The sequence below is a fragment of the Oncorhynchus nerka genome, linkage group LG9a (genome assembly GCF_034236695.1).
Source record: "Oncorhynchus nerka isolate Pitt River linkage group LG9a, Oner_Uvic_2.0, whole genome shotgun sequence".
Taxonomy (NCBI): Eukaryota; Metazoa; Chordata; class Actinopteri; order Salmoniformes; family Salmonidae; genus Oncorhynchus; species Oncorhynchus nerka.
In genome coordinates, this window is record NC_088404.1 from 10,852,351 (window position 1) to 10,878,907 (window position 26,557).

At 41.8% G+C, this 26,557-nt stretch overlaps 1 protein-coding gene across 1 annotated transcript; it reads right to left on the minus strand.

Moving 5' to 3' along the window:
* Window positions 1-3,482: 3,482 nt before the first annotated feature.
* LOC115116227 (cAMP-dependent protein kinase type II-beta regulatory subunit) lies at window positions 3,483-26,425 on the minus strand. Its single transcript, XM_029644711.2, has 11 exons — window positions 25,951-26,425; window positions 20,860-20,895; window positions 17,061-17,113; window positions 16,703-16,786; window positions 16,097-16,203; window positions 14,920-15,073; window positions 12,617-12,718; window positions 12,321-12,395; window positions 11,763-11,831; window positions 11,491-11,620; window positions 3,483-4,812 (listed from the first exon to the last, which is right to left on the minus strand). Exons 1-11 carry the CDS (start codon window positions 26,216-26,218, stop codon window positions 4,676-4,678), a joined length of 1,215 nt encoding a protein of 404 aa, XP_029500571.1. The 5' UTR covers window positions 26,219-26,425; the 3' UTR covers window positions 3,483-4,675.
* Window positions 26,426-26,557: the final 132 nt, after the last annotated feature.

The following is a 26,557-nucleotide window of genomic DNA, read 5'->3' on the forward strand; positions in this document are numbered from 1 at the left end:
GTCGTCTATTGGACGATAATAACGTCAATAAAGCGAATCTCTAATCGTGATTGGTGAGTTCTTGAGGGTACTGTAAATGGGCATGGTTTGGTTTGTTGATCAAACGCCCATTGGCTGAATGTGCACGTCCGTTATATCACAGGAACAGCTCATTGGTCATAACAAGTAGAAGACGAGATATTCCTTTGTTATTGAAACTCACACGAATCCCTCATATTATACTTGTCGAATAACAATGTAATATCAACGTTGTCTGAGTTCCTTTGACAAAGCCTTGTCCATGTTATAGTGGAGAGATCCAAATAATACATATTGACATTATTACATGGTCAGGTACAGCTAATTACAGTTACATAATGTGACATACTGTACAACTGTGACTGAGGTTGTGGTACAATTGTGTAATTACAATCTAAAACATTTTTACATTTATGTAACAATTCATCACAATCGACTGCTGTACACACTGTACCTACCTAGACTTGTCCGTGTAAAATGCGACCCAGTTGTGCAGCAGTTGATGCTCACCATAGCAGTTGCAACACAGAGATGCAACATATAGATGCATATAATAGAGATTTTCATTATTAATATTTTCACCTTGAACGAAGTTAGTGTCTAAAGAAAATAAGCATAGCAGCTTCTTAATACAAAACTGTTCTTTATTGTACTGAAAAGTGAGATATAACCAACAACAGCCAATAATACTGGATTTCCTCCTCAGATATATCCACAGTTCCAGTCTGTTGTGAACCTTATTCACAAAACTGCACTGCCAAAAAAACAAATTGTATAATACCTCATGTATAAGCCATTTTGTTCACAGACTAAGGGAACCAAAAACACAATGGAAAGCAAACAATGGAAAATGCAACCACTGGAGGTGCTATTGAGAAAGAGAGAGAGGGGGAAGAGGTTGGTATTGAGAGAAAGGGGATTTCCTCCTCAGATATATCCACAGTTCCAGTCTGTTGTGAACCTTATTCACAAAACTCACTGCCAAAAAAACAAATTGTATAATACCTCATGTATAAGCCATTTTGTTCACAGACTAAGGGAACCAAAAACACAATGGAAAGCAAACAATGGAAAATGCAACCACTGGAGGTGCTATTGAGAAAGAGAGAGATGGGGAAGAGGTTGGTATTGAGAGAAAGGGAGAGAGAGAAGTTGCTATTGAGAGAGAGCAAGGGAGAGAGCAGTTGCTATTGAGAGAGAAAAAGAGAAGTTGCTATTGAGAGAGATAGAGAGAGCAGTTGCTATTGAGAGAGCAGGGGTCCATTGTGAACTACTTCTTAAAGGTACAGGTTGTTTGTTATTTATCATTTAGAGGTAGACAGCAATACATATAATAATGCCTGTGTCCCGAATGGCACCCGATTCCCTATATAGTGCACTACCTTTGATCAGGGCCCATAGTAGGGAATAGGATGACATTTGGGACACACATTATCAAAATCCATTGACGTCATTGCTAAAGCTTCATATTATTATGTTTTACTGGCACATGAGAACAGTTGAATTTAATACTTAAAAATGTACATATAAGATGAGAAACACATGGAAATAGACTACATGGCAAAAAGTATGTGGACACCTGCTTGTCAAACATCTCATTCCAAAATCATGGGCATTAATATGGACTTGGTCCCCCCTTTGCTGCTATAACAGCCTCCACTCTTCTGGGAAGGCTTTCCACTAGATGTTGGAACATTGCTGCGGGGACTTGCTTCCATTCAGCCACAAGAGCATTAGTGAGGTCGGGCACTGATGTTGGGCAATTAGGCCTGGCTCGCAGTCGGCATTCCAATTCATCCCAAAGGTGTTCGATGGAGTTGAGGTCAGGGCTCTGTGCAGGCCAGTCAAGTTCTTCCACACCGATATTGACAAACCATTTCTGTATGGACCTCGCTTTGTGCTCGGGGGTATTTGTCATGCTGAAACAGGAAAGGGCCTACCCCAACCTGTTGCCACAAAGTTGGAAGCACAGAATCATCTAGAATGTCATTGTATGCTGTAACATTAAGATTTCCCTTAACTGGAACTAAGGGGCCTAACCTGAACAATGAAAACAGCCCTATACCATTATTTCTCCCTCACGACGCCAGGACAGCGGAGTTAATCACCACCTTCCGGAGACACCTGAAACCCCACCTCTTTCAGGAATACCTAGGATAGGATAAAGTAATCCTTCTCACCCCCCTTAAAAGATTTAGATGCACTATTGTAAAGTGGCTGTTCCACTGGATGTCTTAAGGTGAACGCACCAATTTGTAAGTCGCTCTGGATAAGAGCGTCTGCTAAATGACTTAAATGTAAATGTACATTTCTCCTCCATCAAACTTTACAGTTGCAATATGCATTTGGGCAGGTAGCGTTCTCCTGGCATCCGCTAAACCCAGATTAGTCTGTCAGATTGCCAGATGGTGAAGCGTGATTCATCACTCCATAGACAAGTTTCCACTGCTCCAGAATTCAATGATGGTGAGATTTACACCACTCCAGCCAACACTTGGCATTGCGCATTGTGATCTTAAGCTTGTGTACGGCAGCTCGGGCCATGGAAACCCATTTCATGAAGTTCCCAACGAACAGTTCTTGTGCTTCCAGAGGCAATTTGGAACACGGTAGAGTGTTGCCACCGAGGATAGATGATTTTTACATGCTACGAGCTACAGCACTCGGCGGTCCCGTTCTGTGAGCTTGTGTGGCCTACCACTTCGTGGCTGAGCCACTGTTGCTCCTAGACGTTTACACTTCACAATAACAGCACTTACAGTTGACCGGGGCAGCTCTAGCAGGGCAGAAATATGACAAAATGACTTGTTGGATAGGGGGCATCCTATGACGATGCCACGTTGAAAGTCACTGAGGTCTTCAGTACGGGTCATTCTAGTGCCAATGTTTACCTATGGAGATTGCATGGCGGTGTCCTCGATGTTATACACCTGTCAGCAACAGGTGTGGCTGAAATAGCCGAATCCACTAATCTGAAGGGTTGTCCACATACTTTTTTGCAAACTATGTCGTGTAAACTAGCTCAAGAAGACAATAATGTGGTCAAATACAATTATTACAGTGGATAGTGTCTAATGCTGCAGTACTGAGGAATCAAGAACATGAAGACAATAAAGTGGTCAAATACCATTATTATAGTGGTGAATGTCTAATGCTACAGTGCTGAGGAATCAAGAGCTTGAAAGTGTGTAATACTTGGTCAGCTAACTGTTTTCAAAACTATCAGCCATCTTTTTTAATAACTTCTTAAAACCTCTACAGGATTGGTGGGTCCCCCGCGGGACGGTTGAGCTAACGTAGGCTAATGCGATTAGCATGAGGTTGTAAGTAACAAGAACATTTCCCAGGACATAGACATATCTGATATATGCAGAAAGCTTAAATGCTTGTTAATCTAACTGCACTGTCCAATTTACAGTAGCTGTTACAGTGAAATAATACCATGCTATTGTTTGAGGAGAGTGCACAGTTATGAACTTGAAAATGTATTAATAAGCCAATTAGGCACATTTGGGCAGTCTTGATACAACATTTTGAACAGAAATGCAATGGTTCATTGGATCAGTCTAAAACGTTGCACATACACTGCTGCCATCTAATGGCCAAAATCTAAATTGCACCTGGCCTGGAATAATACATTATGGCCTTTCTCTTGCATTTCAAAGATGGTACAAAAAAAACAAAAAAAAAAATGTCTTTGTATTATCTTTTACCAGATCTAATGTGTTATATTCTCCTACATTAGTTTCACATTTCCACAAACTTCAAAGTGTGTCCTTTCAAATGGTATCAAGAATATGCATATCCTTGCTTCAGGTCCTGAGCTACAGGCAGTTAGATTTGGGTATGTCATTTTATGGCGAAAATATAAGATTCTTAACTCTGTAAACACCACGTCAGCCATACCAGAGTGCAACGATAGGAAATCACATTGTTCAATTCATCCCTTTCATTTTATGGCACTATTTGTTGGTACAACTGTTCAACATGGTTGTTGAAACCAGAAAGGACATAGTTCCTCTGGGTATCCCCTAGCCTACAATGTACAGTATAAACCAACACCTTTACTGAAAATTATGTCAACATGAGAATATCAAATTATGAACACTTTAATGTGCAAGGTATGGATATTCGTGATTTGTGTACACGCTCATAATCTAGTAAGGATGTAATGACCTTTGGCACAAGATTTTTGAAGAAATATGACATTATCAGAGAATCTGAAAAGGCCAATTTATATTTTACATAACATAATAGTGATCAATAATATACAAAACAAGTGACTTAAAATGTCTTTGATAAATTCAATAAAATTTACATTTGTAAAAAATAAAATAAAATAAAAAAATCCAAAAAAGGAAAGTTGTGAGGACAGAACATATGAACATTTACGTTTTGGAATAACACAGATATCTTTGCTTCAATAAAAAATATTACTCCCAAGTCAACGATCCTTCAAAAACCATTGTATTTTATCTGTAATCGATCCTGTACCTATCTAACATACCGTGTTTCCTATTTTGTGAAAGAAAACAATACTTGACAAAGGTAGATATGGAAAAGTTACACACAAAGTGACAAGACTTTTTCCACTTCCCACTAACCAATTTATGACATCGTCATCATGCATCTCACTGTCTTTTTCCCCTTCTGGTTTTCATGGGTTTATCTCCTCAATGTCAGTGGTGCTACATTCAAACAGAGTAACCAGCTGCTCTTCGTAATTTGCAATGTTCCTCTTCATGATGTCCATGCAGGGGCCCAGCAACCTCTCAAACGCCTGCACGTCCATAACTAGTAAACACAAGAGGAGAGGTGTCAATACACAGGATGGGAAGCCATAACTAGTAAACACAAGAGGAGAGGTGTCAATACACAGGATGGGAAGCCATAACTAGTAAACACAAGAGGAGAGTAAAAATGTCAATACACAGGATGGGAAGCCATAACTAGTAAACACAAGAGGAGAGGTGTCAATACACAGGATGGGAAGCCATAACTAGTAAACACAAGAGGAGAGGTGTCAATACACAGGATGGGAAGCCATAACTAGTAAACACAAGAGGAGAGGTGTCAATACACAGGATGGGAAGCCATAACTAGTAAACACAAGAGGAGAGGTGTCAATACACAGGATGGGAAGCCATAACTAGTAAAAACAAGAGGAGAGGTGGCAACACACAGGATGGGAAGCACAGGTGTCAACAACTGGGAAGCCATAACTAAGTAAACACAAGAGGAGAGGTGTCAACACACAGGATGGGAAGCCATAACTAGTAAACACAAGAGGAGAGGTGTCAACACACAGGATGGGAAGTGTCAAGAGGAATCAACACACAGGATGGGAAGCCATAACTAGTAAACACAAGAGGAGTCAACACACAGGATGGGAAGTGTAAACACAAGGTGTCACACAGGATGGGAAGCCATAACTAGTAAACACAAGAGGAGAGGTGTCAACACACAGGATGGGAAGCCATAACTAGTAAACACAAGAGGAGAGGTGTCAACACACAGGATGGGAAGCCATAACTAGTAAACACAAGAGGAGAGGTGTCAATACACAGGATGGGAAGCCATAACTAGTAAAAACAGGTGTGTCAACACACAGGATGGGAAGCCATAACTAGCCACAACTAGTAAACACAAGAGGAGAGGTGTCAACACACAGGATGGGAAGCCATAACTAGTAAACACAAGAGGAGAGGTGTCAACACACAGGATGGGAAGCCATAACTAGTAAACACAAGAGGAGAGGTGTCAATACACAGGATGGGAAGCCATAACTAGTAAACACAAGAGGAGAGGTGTCAACACACAGGATGGGAAGCCATAACTAGTAAACACAAGAGGAGAGGTGTCAACACACAGGATGGGAAGCCATAACTAGGTAAACACAAGAGGAGAGGTGTCAACACTAGTAAACACAGGATGGGAAGCCATAACTAGTAAACACAAGAGGAGAGGTGTCAACACACAGGATGGGAAGCCACAACTAATAAACACAAGAGGAGAGGTGTCAACACACAGGATGGGAAGCCATAACTAGTAAACACAAGAGGAGAGGTGTCAACACACAGGATGGGAAGCCATAACTAGTAAACACAAGAGGAGAGGTGTCAACACACAGGATGGGAAGCCATAACTAGTAAACACAAGAGGAGAGGTGTCAACACACAGGATGGGAGGCCATAACTAGTAAACACAAGAGGAGAGGTGTCAACACACAGGATGGGAGGCCATAACTAGTAAACACAAGAGGAGAGGTGTCAACACACAGGATGGGAAGCCATAACTAGTAAACACAAGAGGAGAGGTGTCAATACACAGGATGGGAAGCCATAACTAGTAAACACAAGAGGAGAGGTGTCAATACACAGGATGGGAAGCCATAAGTAGTAAACACAAGAGGAGAGGTGTCAATACACAGGATGGGAAGCCATAACTAGTAAACACAAGAGGAGAGGTGTCAATACCCAGGATGGGAAGCCATAACTAGTAAACACAAGAGGAGAGGTGTCAACACACAGGATGGGAAGCCACAACTAGTAAACACAAGAGGAGAGGTGTCAACACACAGGATGGGAAGCCATAACTAGTAAACACAAGAGGAGAGGTGTCAACACACAGGATGGGAAGCCATAACTAGTAAACACAAGAGGAGAGGTGTCAACACACAGGATGGGAAGCCATAGGTGTCAACACACTAGTAAACACAAGAGGAGAGGTGTCAACACACAGGATGGGAAGCCATAACTAGTAAACACAAGAGGAGAGGTGTCAACACACAGGATGGGAAGCCATAACTAGTAAACACAAGAGGAGAGGTGTCAATACACAGGAGGTAGTAAACACAAGGTGTACACAGGATGGGAAGCCATAACTAGTAAACACAAGAGGAGAGGTGTCAACACACAGGATGGGAAGCCATAACTAGTAAACACAAGAGGAGAGGTGTCAATACACAGGATGGGAAGCCATAACTAGTAAACCCAAGAGGAGAGGTGTCAACACACAGGATGGGAAGCCACAACTAATAAACACAAGAGGAGAGGTGTCAACACACAGGATGGGAAGCCATAACTAGTAAACACAAGAGGAGAGGTGTCAACACACAGGATGGGAAGCCATAACTAGTAAACACAGGTGTCAACACACAGGATGGGAAGCCATAACTAGTAAACACAAGAGGAGAGGTGTCAACACACAGGATGGGAAGCCATAACTAGTAAACACAAGAGGAGAGGTGTCAACACACAGGATGGGAAGCCATAACTAGTAAACACAAGAGGAGAGGTGTCAACACACAGGATGGGAGAGGTGTCAACACACAGGATGGGAAGCCATAACTAGTGTCAACACACAGGAACTAGTAAACACAAGAGGAGAGGTGCCAGGATAACTAGTAAACACAAGAGGAGAGGTGTCAACACACAGGATGGGAAGCCATAACTAGTAAACACAAGAGGAGAGGTGTCAACACACAGGATGGGAAGCCATAACTAGTAAACACAAGAGGAGAGGTGTCAACACACAGGATGGGAAGCCATAACTAGTAAACACAAGAGGAGAGGTGTCAACACACAGGATGGGAAGCCATAACTAGTAAACACAAGAGGAGAGGTGTCAGGTGTCAACACACAGGATGGGAAGCCATAACTAGTAAACACAAGAGGAGAGGTGTCAACACACAGGATGGGAAGCCATAACTAGTAAACACAAGAGGAGAGGTGTCAACACACAGGATGGGAAGCCATAACTAGTAAACACAAGAGGAGGAGGTGTCAACACACAGGATGGGAAGCCATAACTAGTAAACACAAGAGGAGAGGTGTCAACACACAGGATGGGAAGCCATAACTAGTAAACACAAGAGGAGAGGTGTCAACACACAGGATGGGAAGCCATAACTAGTAAACACAAGAGGAGAGGTGTCAATACACAGGATGGGAAGCCATAACTAGTAAACACAAGAGGAGAGGTGTCAACACACAGGATGGGAAGCCATAAAACTAGTAAACACAAGAGGAGAGGTGTCAACACACAGGATGGGAAGCCATAACTAGTAAACACAAGAGGATGGGAGGTGTCAAGGTGTCACACAGGATGGGAAGCCATAACTAGTAAACACAAGAGGAGAGGTGTCAACACACAGGATGGGAAGCCATAACTAGTAAACACAAGAGGAGAGGTGTCAACACACAGGATGGGAAGCCATAACTAGTAAACACAAGAGGAGAGGTGTCAACACACAGGATGGGAAGCCATAACTAGTAAACACAAGAGGAGAGGTGTCAACACACAGGATGGGAAGCCATAACTAGTAAACACAAGAGGAGAGGTGTCAACACACAGGATGGGAAGCCATAACTAGTAAACACAAGAGGAGAGGTGTCAATACACAGGATGGGAAGCCATAACTAGTAAACACAAGAGGAGAGGTGTCAATACACAGGATGGGAAGAGGTGTCAACACACAGGATGGGAAGCCATAACTAGTAAACACAAGAGGAGAGGTGTCAATACACAGGATGGGAAGCCATAACTAGTAAACACAAGAGGAGAGGTGTCAACACACAGGATGGGAAGCCATAACTAGTAAACACAAGAGGAGAGGTGTCAACACACAGGATGGGAAGCCATAACTAGTAAACACAAGAGGAGAGGTGATCAACTAGTAAACACAGGATGGGAAGCCATAACTAGTAAACACAAGAGGAGAGGTGTCAACACACAGGATGGGAAGCCATAACTAGTAAACACAAGAGGAGAGGTGTCAATACACAGGATGGGAAGCCATAACTAGTAAACACAAGAGGAGAGGTGTCAACACACAGGATGGGAAGCCATAACTAGTAAACACAAGAGGAGAGGTGTCAACACACAGGATGGGAAGCCATAACTAGTAAACACAAGAGGAGAGGTGTCAACACACAGGATGGGAAGCCATAACTAGTAAACACAAGAGGAGAGGTGTCAACACACAGGATGGGAAGCCATAACTAGTAAACACAAGAGGAGAGGTGTCAACACACAGGATGGGAAGCCATAACTAGTAAACACAAGAGGAGAGGTGTCAACACACAGGATGGGAAGCCATAACTAGTAAACACAAGAGGAGGAGTGTCAACACACAGGATGGGAAGCCATAACTAGTAAACACAAGAGGAGGGAGGTGTCAACACACAGGATGCCATAACTAGTAAACACAAGAGGAGAGGTGTCAATACACAGGATGGGAAGCCATAACTAGTAAACACAAGAGGAGAGGTGTCAACACACAGGATGGGAAGCCATAAAGTAAACACAAGAGGAGAGGTGTCAACACACAGGATGGGAAGCCATAACTAGTAAACACAGGATGGGAAGCCATAACTAGTAAACACAAGAGGAGAGGTGTCAACACACAGGATGGGGGCCATAACTAGTAAACCAGGTGTCAACAACTGGGAAGTAAACACAAGAGGAGAGGTGTCAACACACAGGATGGGAAGCCATAACTAGTAAACACAAGAGGAGAGGTGTCAATACACAGGATGGGAAGCCATAACTAGTAAACACAAGAGGAGAGGTGTCAACACACAGGATGGGAAGCCATAACTAGTAAACACAAGAGGAGAGGTGTCAACACACAGGATGGGAAGCCATAACTAGTAAACACAAGAGGAGAGGTGTCAACACACAGGATGGGAAGCCATAACTAGTAAACACAAGAGGAGAGGTGTCAATACACAGGATGGGAAGCCATAACTAGTAAACACAAGAGGAGAGGTGTCAACACACAGGATGGGAAGCCATAACTAGTAAACACAAGAGGAGAGGTGTCAACACACAGGATGGGAAGCCATAACTAGTAAACACAAGAGGAGAGGTGTCAACACACAGGATGGGAAGCCATAACTAGTAAACACAAGAGAGAGGTGTCAACACACAGGATGGGAAGCCATAACTAGTAAACACAAGAGGAGAGGTGTCAACACACAGGATGGGAAGCCATAACTAGTAAACACAAGAGGAGAGGTGTCAACACACAGGATGGGAAGCCATAACTAGTAAACACAAGAGGAGAGGTGTCAATACACAGGAGTAAACACAAGAGGAGAGGTGTCAACACACAGGATGGGAAGCCATAACTAGGTGTCAACACACAGGAACATAACTAGTAAACACAAGAGGAGAGGTGTCAACACCCAGGATGGGAAGCCATAACTAGTAAACACAAGAGGAGAGGTGTCAACATACAGGATGGGAAGCCACAACTAATAAACACAAGAGGAGAGGTGTCAACACACAGGATGGGAAGCCATAACTAGTAAACACAAGAGGAGAGGTGTCAACACACAGGATGGGAAGCCATAACTAGTAAACACAAGAGGAGAGGTGTCAACACACAGGATGGGAGGCCATAACTAGTAAACACAAGAGGAGAGGTGTCAACACACAGGATGGGAGGCCATAACTAGTAAACACAAGAGGAGAGGTGTCAATACACAGGATGGGAAGCCATAACTAGTAAACACAAGAGGAGAGATGTCAACACACAGGATGGGAGGCCATAACTAGTAAACACAAGAGGAGAGAGGTGTCAACACACAGGATGGGAAGCCATAACTAGTAAACACAAGAGGAGAGGTGTCAACACCCAGGATGGGAAGCCATAACTAGTAAACACAAGAGGAGAGGTGTCAACACACAGGATGGGAGGCCATAACTAGTAAACACAAGAGGAGAGGTGTCAACACCCAGGATGGGAAGCCATAACTAGTAAACACAAGAGGAGAGGTGTCAACACACAGGATGGGAGGCCATAACTAGTAAACACAAGAAGAGAGGTGTCAACACACAGGATGGGAAGCGGTGTGATTGTAAGCAGAGCTGTCCTCACATCACATGTACAGGTCCTAAAAAGGATCCACATGAACAACAACTCCACTTTGTTATCATGTTATAATACCCCTCTATTCCATGCTGTAATGTAAAGTGTTACCATGTCACAACAAGTGAATGGCAGAGAAGGATTCTGTTGGCTTTTACCTAAATACAGAAGTGCTTCTCTCAAAAGCTGGTGCTTTCAATAAGACAGTTATATCATGGACTGAAACAGGAAGTCAAACAGTTATGTCATGGACTGAAACAGGAAGTCAAACAGTAATGTCATGGACTGAAACAGGAAGTCAAACAGTAATGTCATGGACTGAAACAGGAAGTCAAACAGTAATGTCATGGACTGAAACAGGAAGTCAAACAGTTATATCATGGACTGAAACAGGAAGTCAAACAGTTATGTCATGGACTGAAACAGGAAGTCAAACAGTTATGTCATGGACTGAAACAGGAAGTCAAACAGTAATGTCATGGACTGAAACAGGAAGTCAAACAGTTATGTCATGGACTGAAACAGGAAGTCAAACAGTTATGTCATGGACTGAAACAGGAAGTCAAACAGAACATACGGCGTAGTAAATGCCGTACCTAAACACTTGACACTTCCCACAGCATACGCTGAAGCAGCTCTGGGTTTGTTGGTGACGAGGGACAGTTCTCCAAAGTACTGTCCCCTGGAGCATGTAGCTATATCCACATCCTCTTGGTCCTTTTTCGTCTAGAGAGAAGACATAAGAAAAGCAACATAAACAACATTAAATCCCACAAATCTGTCCAAAGTAAACATTTATTTTGATGGTGCATACATGAACTACTTTTATTTATTTTTTAAAATCATCACAGAACAATGTAAAACTTACCCTGGTTCTCTTCATGGTGATTCTAACTTGACCAGATTCAACTATATAAAAACAATCTGCTAGATCACCCTGTAACAGAATATACAGGATTATGTTCAAATTTGAGAATAACAAATACATAACAAAGAATGACTGAAAGAAGTCCGTTCTAGTTAGGGATCGGGAACATTTAACATACATGAATGACTGAAAGAAGTCCGTTCTAGTTAGGGATCGGGAACATTTAACATACATGAATGACTGAAAGAAGTCCGTTCTAGTTAGGGATCGGGAACATTTAACATACATGAATGACTGAAAGAAGTCCGTTCTAGTTAGGGATCGGGAACATTTAACATACATGAATGACTGAAAGAAGTCCGTTCTAGTTAGGGATCGGGAACATTTAACATACATGAATGACTGAAAGAAGTCCGTTCTAGTTAGGGATCGGGAACATTTAACATACATGAATGACTGAAAGAAGTCCGTTCTAGTTAGGGATCGGGAACATTTAACATACATGATGCATACAAACGGTGGAATCATTTAGAACGTAAGACTGAGATGTATAAATACCTGAGAGATAATCTGTTCTCCATCGCAGAAGGCTCTAGAAGACAACACATCCACCACCTTCATTCTCTCTGAAAGCTGTGGGGAAAAAAAGTGGGTTTGAGATTGGTTTCAAATTGGTTTCAAATGGATCAGTTGGTTTTACTTTAAAATACTTTTGATTCTACTGATTTTGAAGTCTCAGACCTGCCGTCTTGCCAACTCCTATGGGCATTGTCATGCTAAACAACCATAGGATTTGGCTAAACAGCACAAACAGGTCTCGGACCAGGCTATATATAACAAAATCTATACTGTACCTCTAATGATGTTAACAGTGGAAGTGATTCAATGAACTCCTCGTACAGTCTCCTCTTCAACGCGTTGTTCTTCACGATGATCCTCCTGAATGTCAGACGATCCTGCAGACAACAGAGTAGATCAATCATTTCTAATGGTAGGATGAAAACAACAGAGTAGATCAATCGATTCTAATGGTAGGATGAAAACAGAGTAGATCAATCATTTCTAATGGTAGGATGAAAACAACAGAGTAGATCAATCATTTCTAATGGTAGGATAGAAACAACAGAGTAGATCAATCATTTCTAATGGTAGGATGAAAACAACAGAGTAGATCAATCATTTCTAATGGTAGGATGAAAACAACAGAGTAGATCAATCGATTCTAATGGTAGGATGAAAACAACAAGAGTAGATCAATCATTTCTAATGGTAGGATGAAAACAGAGTAGATCAATCATTTCTAATGGTAGGATGAAAACAGAGTAGATCAATCATTTCTAATGGTAGGATGAAAACAGAGTAGATCAATCATTTCTAATGGTAGGATGAAAAAACAGAGTAGATCAATCATTTCTAATGGTAGGATGAAAACAACAGAGTAGATCAATCATTTCTAATGGTAGGATGAAAACAGAGTAGATCAATCATTTCTAATGGTAAGATGAAAACAACAGAGTAGATCAATCATTTCTAATGGTAGGATAAAAACAACAGAGTAGATCAATCATTTCTAATGGTAGGATGAAAACAGAGTAGATCAATCATTTCTAATGGTAGGATAAAAACAACAAGAGTAGATCAATCATTTCTAATGGTAGGATAAAACAACAAGAGTAGATCAATCATTTCTAATGGTAGGATAAAACAACAAGAGTAGATCAATCATTTCTAATGGTAGGATAAAAACAACAAGAGTAGATCAATCATTTCTAATGGTAGGATGAAAACAGAGTAGATCAATCGATTCTAATGGTAGGATGAAAACAGAGTAGATCAATCGATTCTAATGGTAGGATGAAAACAGAGATCAATCATTTCTAATGGTAGGATGAAAACAACAAGAGTAGATCAATCATTTCTAATGGTAGGATGAAAACAACAAGAGTAGATCAATCATTTCTAATGGTAGGATGAAAACAACATTTCTAATGGTAGGATGAAAACAACAAGTCATGTCGATGTCTGGCATTAGTGAAAGATACACTGAGTTTACCAAACATTAGGAACACATTCCTAATATTGAGTGGCATGAGGGGCATGGACTCTACAAGGTGTTGAAGGCGTTCCACAGGGATGCCGGCCCATGTTGACTCCAATGCTTCCCACAGTTGTGTCAAGTTGGCTGGATGTCCTTTGGGGTGGTGGACCATTCTTGATACACACGGGAAACTGTTGAGCGTGAAAAACCCAGCAACATTGCAGTTCTTGACACAAAGCGGTGCGCCTGACACCTACTACCATACGCCATTCAAAGGCACTTAAAAACTTTTGTTTTTCCCACTCAACCTCTGATTGACACATATACACAATACATGACTCAACTGTCTCAAGACTTAAAACTCCTTCTTTAACCTGTCCCCTCCTTTTCATCTACACTGATTGAAGCAGATTTAACAAGTTACATCAATAAGGGACAATAGCGTTCACCTGGATTCACCTGGTCAGTCTGTGTCATGGAAAGATTCATGTTTTGTGTCTCAGTGTATATTCAAGACACACACCATTTGTGATTGTTTTGTTTACTAGTACAGTACTCCATTACCACTCCTAGAACATCTATAAAGATATTGTCCCTGTGTCCAACATAGTATTGTCCAGCAGAGGGAGCTTTATCATTAAACACATGTCAAAAAAGCAGCAGAACTATTATTATATCATGTCATTATATCATGTCATTATATCATGGTCTGTGAGCATCTGGGGCTTTACACCTGGGAAAGGACACATGTGCTGCTCATGTACAGTTCAATGCTCTCCGCTCAGAGAGTACAGATTCTAGGAAGCACTTTGTACAAAACAGTTATTTTACCTCACTGAGCTTTCTCAGCTGTTTCTCCACAACTAAATACATAGAGGCAGAATTCTGGCTATGTACCCATCTGAGCATAATGTACCTATAAGCAACTAACAACAGAGGGAGTCCATATAAAGTGAATGTGATCCCTGACACATTGACAACTGAGCCATTCATCACGATGCCAGTTTCTCCCCGAAAACTGTCAGACACCTGCTACCCCATAATAGAATATGCACGGTTCAGTACTGTCTGGCACTGCATGTACTATGACAAACAGGGAACAGAAGAGCATCCACTCACCAGGCACCAGAGGGCTCCGGGCGAGGTGGAGATGATGGTAGCAGCCCTGGGGGTGTTGTACATCAGGGCCAGCTCCCCAAAGCTCCCCTTGTTATCATAGGCTCCCACGGTCTTCTCTACACCATCAACCCTCATATAGATGTCAAAGGTCCCTCTGAGAGAGAGAGAGAGAGAGAGAGAGAGAGAGAGAGATGGAGAAGGAAGAGGGAGTGAGAGAGAGAGAAAGAGAGAGAGAGTACGAGACAGAAGGAAGAGAGTAAGAGAAAAAGATATGGAAAGGAAAGAGAGAGTGAGATGGAGGGGAAGGGAGAAAGAGAGAGTGAGATGGAGGGAGAGAGAAAGAGAGAGATGGAGGGGAAGGGAGAGAGAGAGAGAGCGAGATGGAGGGGGAAGAGGGAGAGAGAAAGAGAGAGATGGAGGGGAAGGGGAGAGAGAGAGAGCGAGATGGAGGGGGAAGAGGGAGAGAGAGAGAGAGAGATGAGGGGAAGGGAGAGAGAGAGAGAGCGAGATGGAGGGGGAAGAGGGAGAGAGAGATGGAGGGGAAGGGAGAGAGAGCGCGAGATGGAGAGAGCCAGTTGGATCATATAACAGTCCTTTCAAGACAACTACTGTGATCTTTATTGGACCTTGTTTTGACCAGGTTCGTCTCATTGAGATTAACAAATCTCTTTTACAAGAGAGACCTGGCCAAAATAGCAGCGCACATGGTTTCAAACCATTTACAACATAAAGCACAAAGCTCTACAGTTTAAAATATACATTTACACACTGAGCACAAGAAGGTTTGGGGAAGTGTGGTGCAACTAGCACTTCTCCATCATAGTGTTTACCCTAGCTGAAATTATTAACTGAAAGGAAATTATTGCCAAATACACTGTGATGTAATGTAGCAAATTTGAGAAGTAACCCCGGCCGGCTGACAGTCCAGTATGAAGGAAGCTAGTTGTTTCGCTAGCCAATGCTAACTAGCGTTAGCACAATAACTGGAAGTCTATGAGTATCTGCTAGCATGCTAAACTACCTCTAACTTCCTTCCTACTGGACCCAGAGACATAAAGTCTAATCTGAAGTAGATAAAGGGCATCGTTGCTAACATCCTAAAGTATCCCATTTAACCGTTGAGCCAAGAGATCCAAACCCTTTGACGAGGTTGCTGCTACAACATGTCAGGGATTACCTTTCAATGACGTAGAAGTTGTCGCCATCGTCGTCTTCATCTATGATGTGTTCTCCTACCTCAAGGAACTTCTCAAACATGGCGTCCAGTACTTGGGAAAATTGTTCCTGTGGTATTGGGAAAACAAAACAAATAACAATTCAAACTGAAACAAAGACCTGTGGATTATATTAAACTAGAAGTATATTAAATTAGAAAACCAACATTGTATTGGGTATTTGTAACAGTAAGGCCACATAACCCACTACATATGTCACAGCATCATCACAGTACAATATGTAGGATACATGAATACTTGAACTTGATTCCTCTCTACATTCTGTTACAGTATTTCAAAATAACTAGCAAAAAAAAAATCCCACAGTGCACCGGGCCATGACAAAGTTACAGGCCCCGGGCTACGGTCTGTTCTTTTTTCAGTGTACAGTTAGTGTGTGTGTGCATACATGTGCCAATGTGTGTGTGTGTATATGTGTGTGTGTGTGTGTGTGTGTGTGTGTGTGTGTGTGTACAGAGTACGTCAGTCCATTGAATAACAGCAGCCAGTGGGTGGAGGGGCAGAGAGACCCACTCAGCCTAAAATGAGGGAATATTTCTTCAGTTTACCGGGTCCAGGTTTTTGAACAGTAGAATGTCTCTGCAAGCCTCCTGTAGTCTCTGTCTCTGTTCGTCTGTTTTAGGATGGGTGACCTGGGAAACACACGCCACTCGCGTTATTCACAGAGAGACATTAAGAGAGGAAACGTCATTAACATGATGCCACCGTAATGCCACAATATCAAGTGGAATCCAGATGCTGTATCCTGTAGTTCTTCTGTAATGCTTTTCATTTGAACAGTAGCACTATTTTTGAAGTGGTACAGTCACTCCTCTGTCACTCCTCTGTCACTCCCTCTGTCACTCCCTCTGTCACTCCCTCTGTCACTCCCTCTGTCACTCCCTCTGTCTGTCTGGGCCATCTTACCCTCTGTTCTTTGTCTTCCTCGTCTTCATCAGGGTTGAACGCCTCGGCACAAACTGTGTGATAGAAGAGATGAATGAAAGTTAGTGTAAGACATTCACATTCACTTCAAATACAACACAGTGAAGCAGAAATGTTTTGCTAAACGACAGCCATTCCGAAGCCATACAAATGGTAAACAAAACAATCTAAGATAGTCCATGTTAAAGATCCACGACTATATGGGGTGAGAGTGAGATTCTGGGAGTTTTAACAGGATTTCTACCATGATCCCACTTATCCCAGTCATATAAACAACTGTCTAATTGTGCTGAGATTTAAGAGTCTTTGTGATGTACTTAACACCACGCCATTGTTTAAAGTGTGGGGGGGGCAAAAAAATAATAAAGGTTTCATCGACGTGACATTTGTATAAACATCTAGATATGATCTCCTTCCTGTAAACTTACTCAATGCTCCGTGACATCACAGGGAGATTCAGTAGGACATATTTAAGCCTCGCACATTAAACCAGATCAGAAAGAGTTCATACCCAACTGAACCAGAGCTCAGTCCTTCTACTTGTGAATGACAAAGCACATATCTATTGTTTACACGTAACCTATATTGTATTTGGCGACTAGACCTTAATTATACTTTTCCATTCGAAAGGAATAACACTATAATTTTTTATTATGCAAAATAAATGTGTTTTTTTTATATACAGTCTGAAGACTTTTTTTTCAATGTCTGGACAGCACTGACCGTACTTCTCCTGTACCATACAAAAACTACACAGGTATCTTGACCCCAACCTCCCCTGAAGACCTCTTACTCCCTTACTGCTGGCAAGAGTCCTCAACCTCCCACACAGGAGACTAGGATAGATCCTTATCTCAACACTGTCTGTCTGTCTGTCTGTCTGTCTGTCTGTCTGTCTGTCTGTCTGTCTGTCTGTATAACCTCAACCTCCCACACAGGAGACTAGGATAGATCCTTATCTCAACACTGTCTGTCTGTCTGTCTGTATAACCTCAACCTCCCACACAGGAGACTAGGATAGATCCTCATCTCAACACTGTCTGTCTGTCTGTCTGTCTGTCTGTCTGTCTGTCTGTCTGTATAACCTCAACCTCCCACACAGGAGACTAGGATAGATCCTTATCTCAACACTGTCTGTCTGTCTGTCTGTCTGTCTGTCTGTCTGTCTGTCTGTCTGTCTGTATAACCTCAACCTCCCACACAGGAGACTAGGATAGATCCTTATCTCAACACTGTCTGTCTGTCTGTCTGTCTGTCTGTCTGTCTGTCTGTCTGTCTGTCTGTCTGTCTGTCTGTCTGTCTGTCTGTATAACCTCAACCTCCCACACAGGAGACTAGGATAGATCCTCATCTCAACACTGTCCTCCTGCACCTGGTTTGAACTCATGTCACCCTACATCATCCACTGATGCATTTCCTTCCTGTTCTTCGCTAATGGAAGATAGAGATGAATTACCACCGTTGTCTCTACTGTAAGCAGAGGCCAAATGAAACACCGTGGAGAAACAGTTATGATTAATGACCTCCGTGTTTTAAATCCTCAAATTTTTCCATATCAGTTATATATAAAAAATAAAGTGCAGCCTGACTGTCAGTGTAACTTCAAAAGGTATCCTTGATAAGAGATTTAACGGTTTGTCTTATAGGTAGACTGCTGACTGACTGACTGCTGACTGAATGACTGCTGGATGAATGACTGCTGGTTGAATGACTGCTGGTTGAATGACTGCTGACTGACTGCTGACTGACTGAATGACTGCTGACTGACTGCTGACTGAATGACTGCTGACTGAATGACTGCTGACTGAACGAAGAGGCCAGACAGAGTTAGGGCTGTACTGTATAAGATTGTGAAGATTCCTGGTAAAAGCATGTCAGTTATTGAAATGGTGGCAAGTGGTTCTACAAACAGACAATGGGGTACTGACTGAATGACTGCTGACTGAATGACTGCTGACTGAATGACCTCTCTGGGAATGGGTATCTCCCGGTTGAGAAGCTAAACCTACTACAGCAAAAGGCTTTTGTTCCAGCCCAGTAGTAATACACCTGCAGTGGTGTAAAGTACTTCAGTAAAAATACTTTAAAGTTCTACTTAAGTAGTTTTTGTTGGGTATCTGTACTTTACTTTACTATTTATATGTTTGACAACTTTTACTTCACTACATTCCCAAAGAAAATAATGTACACTACCGTTCAAAGGTTTGGGGTCACTTAGAAATGTCTTCTTTTTTTTAAAGAAAAGCACATTTTTGTCCATTAAAATAACATCAAATTGATCAGAAATACAGTGTAGACATTGTTAATGTTGCAAATGACTATTGTGGCTGGAAACGGAAGATTTGTTACGGAATATCTAGATAGGCGTACAGTGGTCCATTATCAGCAACCATCACTCCTGTGTTCCAGTGGCACGTTGTGCTAGCTAATCCAAGTTCAGAAGAAACACACACCTATTACACCTATTATGTGAGGTGCTGGCTAGCGGAGTGGAAAACATGAGAATAAAGGAGAGCCGCACACTCTAGGAGCTCAGACGCAAAAAATGTCATTACCAACGTTTCGACATCTTCCACAGATGAAGACAGCTTGCCTGTCGAAACGTTGGACATTACATTTTTGCATTTGAGCTCCTAGAGTGTGAGGCTCTCCTTTATTTTCAAGCTAATCCAAGTTTATCGCTTTAAAAGGCTAATTGATCATTAGAAAACCATTTGCAATTATGTTAGCTGATAATTGTTGTTCTGATTAAAGAAGCAATAAAACTGGCCTTCTTTAGACTCGTTGAGTATCTGGAGCATCAGCATTTGTGGGTTCGATTACCGGCTCAAAATGGCCAGAAACAACTTTTTTCTAAAACTGTCAGTCTAGTCTTGTTCTGAGAAATGAAGGCCATTCCGTGTGAGAAATTGCCAAGAAACTGAAGATCTCGTACAACTCTGTGTACAGAACAGCTCAAACTGGCTCTAACCAGTATAGTTTGAGAAACAGATGCCTCACAAGTCCTCAACTGGCAGCTTCATTAAATAGTACCCGCAAAACACCAGTCTCAACGTGAAGAGGTGACTGGCCTTCTTGGCAGAGTTCCTCTTTCCAGAGTCTGTGTTCTTTTGCCAATCTTAATCTTTTCTTTTTATTTGCAACTCTGCCTAGGTCAGCATCCCGGAGTGGCCTCTTCACTGTTGACGTTGAGACTGGTGTTTTGCGGGTACTATTTAATGAAGCTGACAGTTGAGGACGAGATCTTCAGTTTGTTGGCAATTTCCCACATGGAATGGCCTTCATTTCTCAGAACAAGAATAGACTGACGAGTTTCAGAAATGCTGATGCTCCACATACTCAACTAGTCTAAAGAAGGCCAGTTTTATTGTATTTATTATTATTTATTATTTTAGCTAACACAACGTGCCACTGGAACACAGGAGTGATGGTTGCTGATAATGGGTCTCTGTACACCTATGTAAGATATTCCATTAAAAACCTGCCGTTTCCAGCTACAATAGTCATTTACAACATTAACAATGTCTACACTGTATTTCTGATCAATTTTATGTTATTTTAATGGACAAAAAATGTGCTTAAGTATATTTTAGCAATTACATTTATTTTTGATACTTAAGTAACCATATACTTTTACGCTTTTAATCAAGTAGTATTTTACTGGGTGACTTTCACTTAGGTCATTTTCTATTACTGAATCTCTACTTTTACACGAGTACGACAATTGGGTACTTTTTCCACCACTGCACACCTGACATAACAACAGATGTAACACACTCACCTGATGCTCTTCTAATGAATCGACTCATCACTGGAGCTGAAATAAGAGGAAAGCAAAATGTTAGGTGATCATATAGGATTCATTTGGGGATTCGTATAGGATTCAAATCAGATTCATATCGGATTACATTCCGTTAAGGCCAAAGAAAGAAAGAGGACTTCCAATATTGCAGTGATATCATACAGAGGAACGTATCAACGCAGTGATATCATACAGAGGAACGTATCAACACAGTGATATCATACAGAGGAACGTATCAACACAGTGATATCATACAGAGGAACGTATCAACACAGTGATATCATACAGAGGAACGTATCAACACAGTGATATCATACAGAGGTATCAAACAGTGATATCAACACAGTGATATCATACAGAGTGAACGTATCAACACAGTGATATCATACAGAGGAACGTATCAACACAGTGATATCATACAGAGGAACGTATCAACACAGTGATATCATACAGAGGAACGTATCAACACAGTGATATCATACAGAGGAACGTATCAACACAGTGATATCATACAGAGGAACGTATCAACACAGTGATATCATACAGAGGAACGTATCAACACAGTGATATCATACAGAGGAACGTATCAACACAGTGATATCATACAGAGGAACGTATCAACACAGTGATATCATACAGAGGAACGTATCAACACAGTGATATCATACAGAGGAACGTATCAACAGTGATATCACAGAGGATATCAGTGATATCAGAGGAACGTATCAACACAGTGATATCATACAGAGGAACGTATCAACACAGTGATATCATACAGAGGAACGTATCAACACAGTGATATCATACAGAGGAACGTATCAACACAGTGATATCATACAGAGGAACGTATCAACACAGTGATATCATACAGAGGAACGTATCAACACAGTGATATCATACAGAGGAACGTATCAACACAGTGATATCATACAGAGGAACGTATCAACACAGTGATATCATACAGAGGAACGTATCAACACAGTGATATCATACAGAGAGGAACAGTGGTATCATATCAACACAGTGATATCATACAGAGGAACGTATCAACACAGTGATATCATACAGAGGAACGTATCAACACAGTGATATCATACAGAGGAACGTATCAACACAGTGATATCATACACAGGAATGTATCAACGCTGGCAACTGAATAATGGGTGAAAAGGACATTTGATCCACTGGGGATTGTTATAACAAAATGTTAATCACAGATGTGACCTAGTGCTTTAATGCATATCCTCTCGCTTTGATAACGGCATCAAACCAGGTAAACCATAACTGCTATTGGTCAATATTGCCCATGCAGAGCTAACATGGCTGCCGTAAGAATTGGTGGTGTTATGTAAATGCATCGTAACACTTCAAACTGCACAAACTCCCTCTACTATATATTTGGCTCTACATAAAACCAGGTATGCACCCTTTGCTGAGCTAAAACTCCTAACAGGGAACAGCTGCCGAGTCCTTTGAATTGCATTTTGCTTCTCTGAACAAAATTTAATTGAGAATGAATTTAAAGCGTCAATGAACCAAAGCAATTTCAAACACTTTGCGCTAGAACAATACCTCCACATGAAAAATACATTAGGTAAGAGGTTTCATCTCATCCATGAATACCTAGTTAGCCAGCCTCTCTCTCTCTTCCCCTCTCTCTCTCATCTAAATATAATTATGAGCCGAGGGCCTGGGTTGGTTGTGTTGTGTAAGGGGGAATTATAGGTCCTCTCACGGGCCATGAAAAGTGCAGTCAAGGCTTGCCAGTAACAGGAAGATTGAATGCCCCTGACTGCACCGGTCCTGAAACAACCAACTCTCAGGGTTTGTACCATAGCTACATTACTAATTGTTTATAAAATAATAATCAGACGCAGACACGTGATGGGTTGAAGCGAGATGGAACTCAGTCTGTGATGAGCTCAGACTGTTTACTTTAGATTCACTGACTACGGAAACCCAGGAGGCACAACTTCCCACAATACCATATGCATGTCGCACCAACATACATTTACAAAGGCATCACATACTGTATGTCAGAGATAATCAACTAGATTCAGCCACAAGCCAATTTTTTTTAAGCGGCTGGTCAGGGGGATGGAACATAATTACAAATAATTTATAGGACTGCAAATTGACCGCAAAGAAGCCCAAACAGATATAATATTTGACTAAAACATAATAATTTCAAACTTTGCTTACATTTGTATACGATATCACATATCTCTCTGTTATACATGGGAATACTTTGGACCAAAGATTTCCAAAATTAAAATCACTTGGAGCTGATTCGCTGGTGTTTTCACAGTCTTTTATGTCCAACAATAAAACAAAAATATATGTATTTTTTTGCTCAGAAAACTTGGGGGAGGGGGGCAACCAAGTGGGGAACCCTGACATGTGTTGTCGTCACACTATTATAACAAACTGGAACGGAACATTGTGGTGCTACTGTGTCAGGGCCAAGGGCTCATGGGAGTAATGTGACATTGGCTGCATGTAGAGCATTTCTGCATCAGCCAAGGTCTTATCTTCTCTCTTCTAGTCTCTTCTAGTCTATTATATTCCATCTGCAAGCAGTAATCGTGCATGGGGCTTGTTCTATTCTATATGCAAGCAGTAATCGTGCATGGGGCTTGTTCTATTCCATCTGCAAGCAATAATCGTGCATTGGGCTTGTTCTATTCCATCTGCAAGCAGTAATCGTGCATGGAGCGTGTTATATTCTATATGCAAGCAGTAATCGTGCATGGGGCTTGTTCTATTCTATATGCAAGCAGTAATCGTGCATGGGGCTTGTTCTATTCCATCTGCAAGCAGTAATCGTGCATGGAGCGTGTTATATTCTATATGCAAGCAGTAATCGTGCATGGGGCTTGTTCTATTCCATCTGCAAGCAGTAATCGTGCATGGGGCTTGTTCTATTCTATATGCAAGCAGTAATCGTGCCTGGGGCTTGTTCTATTCTATATGCAAGCAGTAATCGTGCCTGGGGCTTGTTCTATTCTATATGCAAGCAGTAATCGTACATGGGGCTTGTTCTATTCTATATGCAAGCAGTAATCGTGCATGGGGCTTGTTCTATTCTATATGCAAGCAGTAATCGTGCATGGGGCTTGTTCTATTCCATCTGCAAGCAGTAATCGTGCATGGGGCTTGTTCTATTCTATATGCAAGCAGTAATCGTGCATGGGGCTTGTTCTATTCTATATGCAAGCAGTAATCGTGCATTGGGCTTGTTCTATTCCATCTGCAAGCAGTAATCGTGCATGGAGCGTGTTATATTCTATATGCAAGCAGTAATCGTGCATGGGGCTTGTTCTATTCTATATGCAAGCAGTAATCGTGCATGGGGCTTGTTCTATTCCATCTGCAAGCAGTAATCGTGCATGGGGCTTGTTCTATTCCATCTGCAAGCAGTAATCGTGCATGGGGCTTGTTATATTCCATCTGCAAGCAGTAATCGTGCATGGGGCTTGTTCTAGTCCATCTGCAAGCAGTAATCGTGCATGGGGCTTGTTCTATTCCATCTGCAAGCAGTAATCGTGCATGGGGCTTGTTCCATATTCTATATACATGTGTTACATAAAATGTATAAACAGAGAATGTAGGCCAAGGCTTGTTCCATATTCTATATACATGTGTTACATAAAATGTATAAACAGAGAATGTAGGCCAAGGCTTGTTGCAGCCTTGCTTGACGTTCCACTGCTCTACTGTTCGCTTCAGCCTGAGACTGCCATCACTGAAGTCGTTTGTCAAAATTAGGGGGTGTTGTACAAAACAAAGTAATCAGCGATTGGATCATCTCTAACCAATCAGATTATCAAAGCTAATGGTGAATCTTCAAAACATCACTTTACCCATGTGTGTTCTTTTCTGGCTCTGGTCCAACCCATTGGTTTCGGAGACCAATCAGACGGTCTAGAATGGATTTTCATTCTAGGAATCTTCAAAGAGATACTCAAATCCCCAATCAATGAGGAGGTTCGATTGATCTGGCCCGGGCTACACTGAGCTATGGCCCATCACGTCATCTCGAAAATGGGGAGGGAATGAGCCTTTCTCAAATTAAACAATAATCTGCCCACTCCGCCATGTTGTCAACAAGGCAGCGTGGGGCATTGTTCAGAAAAATACATATATTTTCCTTAAAATAAAATGTTCGAATTTTCAAAATATATACATTTCATTGAGAAGGCAGATAAAGCGTTTTTATCAAAAGCAATCACTTTTGCATGTGAAAACAAAGAATCCTACTCATTACTACACGTGTATAATTACGTCACTTTTGTTTTGACACGGACAGAGCGGGACACCACCTGGCTCGCGCCCGGGAGGCAACCTGGTTCCAAATCGAATGCAATCAACTTTCAGCCGGTGCAAAACACACATACAAGGGCGACCAGGCGAGATTAATCGCACCCCCTCATTGGGGAGAAGAAACTAACGTCCGTGGGCGTGACGTAGCGTTTGGCCAGAGGAAGGAGTTTGGGTAGCCAGGCAAGTTGCAGCCCTGGGTGGCCTATCCTCCTAATAGCAGGCATCCAGACTTCCTCTTCAGTCAGGCTCCACAACCACTGAGTAATGGAATGCTAACCTGTCACAAACACTCCTCCACCCCCAACTGCTTTACTTTCAGACCTACAGAGCTGTACAATGCCAATAACATACTGTTGCATATGAAATGTAAAGGCCTATGCGATTCTTATCACGAGGACTGTAATAGGCTCTTGTTCCCTCTGTAGTAACTTGGCCTACAAGCACTGTATAGCCCTAATGATGTCGAATGAAATCAGGATACGCTGTCGGTTAGAGATCAAAGGCTACACAGCTATACTGTATGTTCATTAGTATGCACATCAATCAGCCACCATGGCATGACCATATATGGGCAATATCAGCCCAGACAAAATAAATGCCATGGTGTTAGAATGTGGCAAGCAATTTGCTAATCACACACCACTGGCTATATTCTCTCTAGGAGGCAAACATATTGCAAATGTAGGATTCCATTCCAATATACCATTGGCTGCAGAATATAATATTCACATTGTTATTATTCTTTACCAATGAATTCCTCTTCGTCGCTCTCCTCTTCCTCTCCATTTTCAGAATCGATCTGCATGGCTTCGTCGATGAAATTGACCGCTTTCCCACTGGGTCGCGAAGCCGAATGTTGGTCATTGCCGAACGCGGCCCCGGTAGTCTCACTGTCCTTCAGTTGGGTGAAATACTGCAACGCGAACTCGAGCAAATCTCCCGGCTGATTTCGTAACACTTCCACGGTAAAGCTCTGCAACAGCTCCGTCAATCCTTCAGGAATTTCTATACTCATTCCTGATGTCAAATCTATGAGAAATACGAAATAAAATGTATAATTAATGTGCTTCCCAAATAACGAAATAATTCTATTTAATTATAAATACAAGAGACTGAAAAAAGTGAAACGAAAAATGAAAAACGCTTAATTGCCCGGTGAATGTTTTATAATCCACGTGCAATGTAGAGAAACCTTTCAGTATGTTGAATGAAAATGGCATCTTTTGCTGCTCTCACTGGCTACAGGAAACCCACGCACGTGACCCGAGAAACCATGGCAACCACCCACCCAGGGATTGCGTATGAGAAGCGAGCTGCAGCAATGCAGTGCCATGTTATGAGCGTTGACTCATTT

Bases quoted from the DNA above. Each gene is read 5' to 3' on its own strand.
- LOC115116227 (XM_029644711.2), bottom strand. From the start codon at position 26,218: ATGAGTATAGAAATTCCTGAAGGATTGACGGAGCTGTTGCAGAGCTTT. The intron at 11,832-12,320 runs GTATTTATACAT...ATTCTGTTACAG, and splicing joins GAGAACAGATTATCTCTCAG to GGTGATCTAGCAGATTGTTT. The intron at 4,813-11,490 runs GTACGGCATTTA...TGTGTTTACTAG, and splicing joins GGGAAGTGTCAAGTGTTTAG to TTATGGACGTGCAGGCGTTT.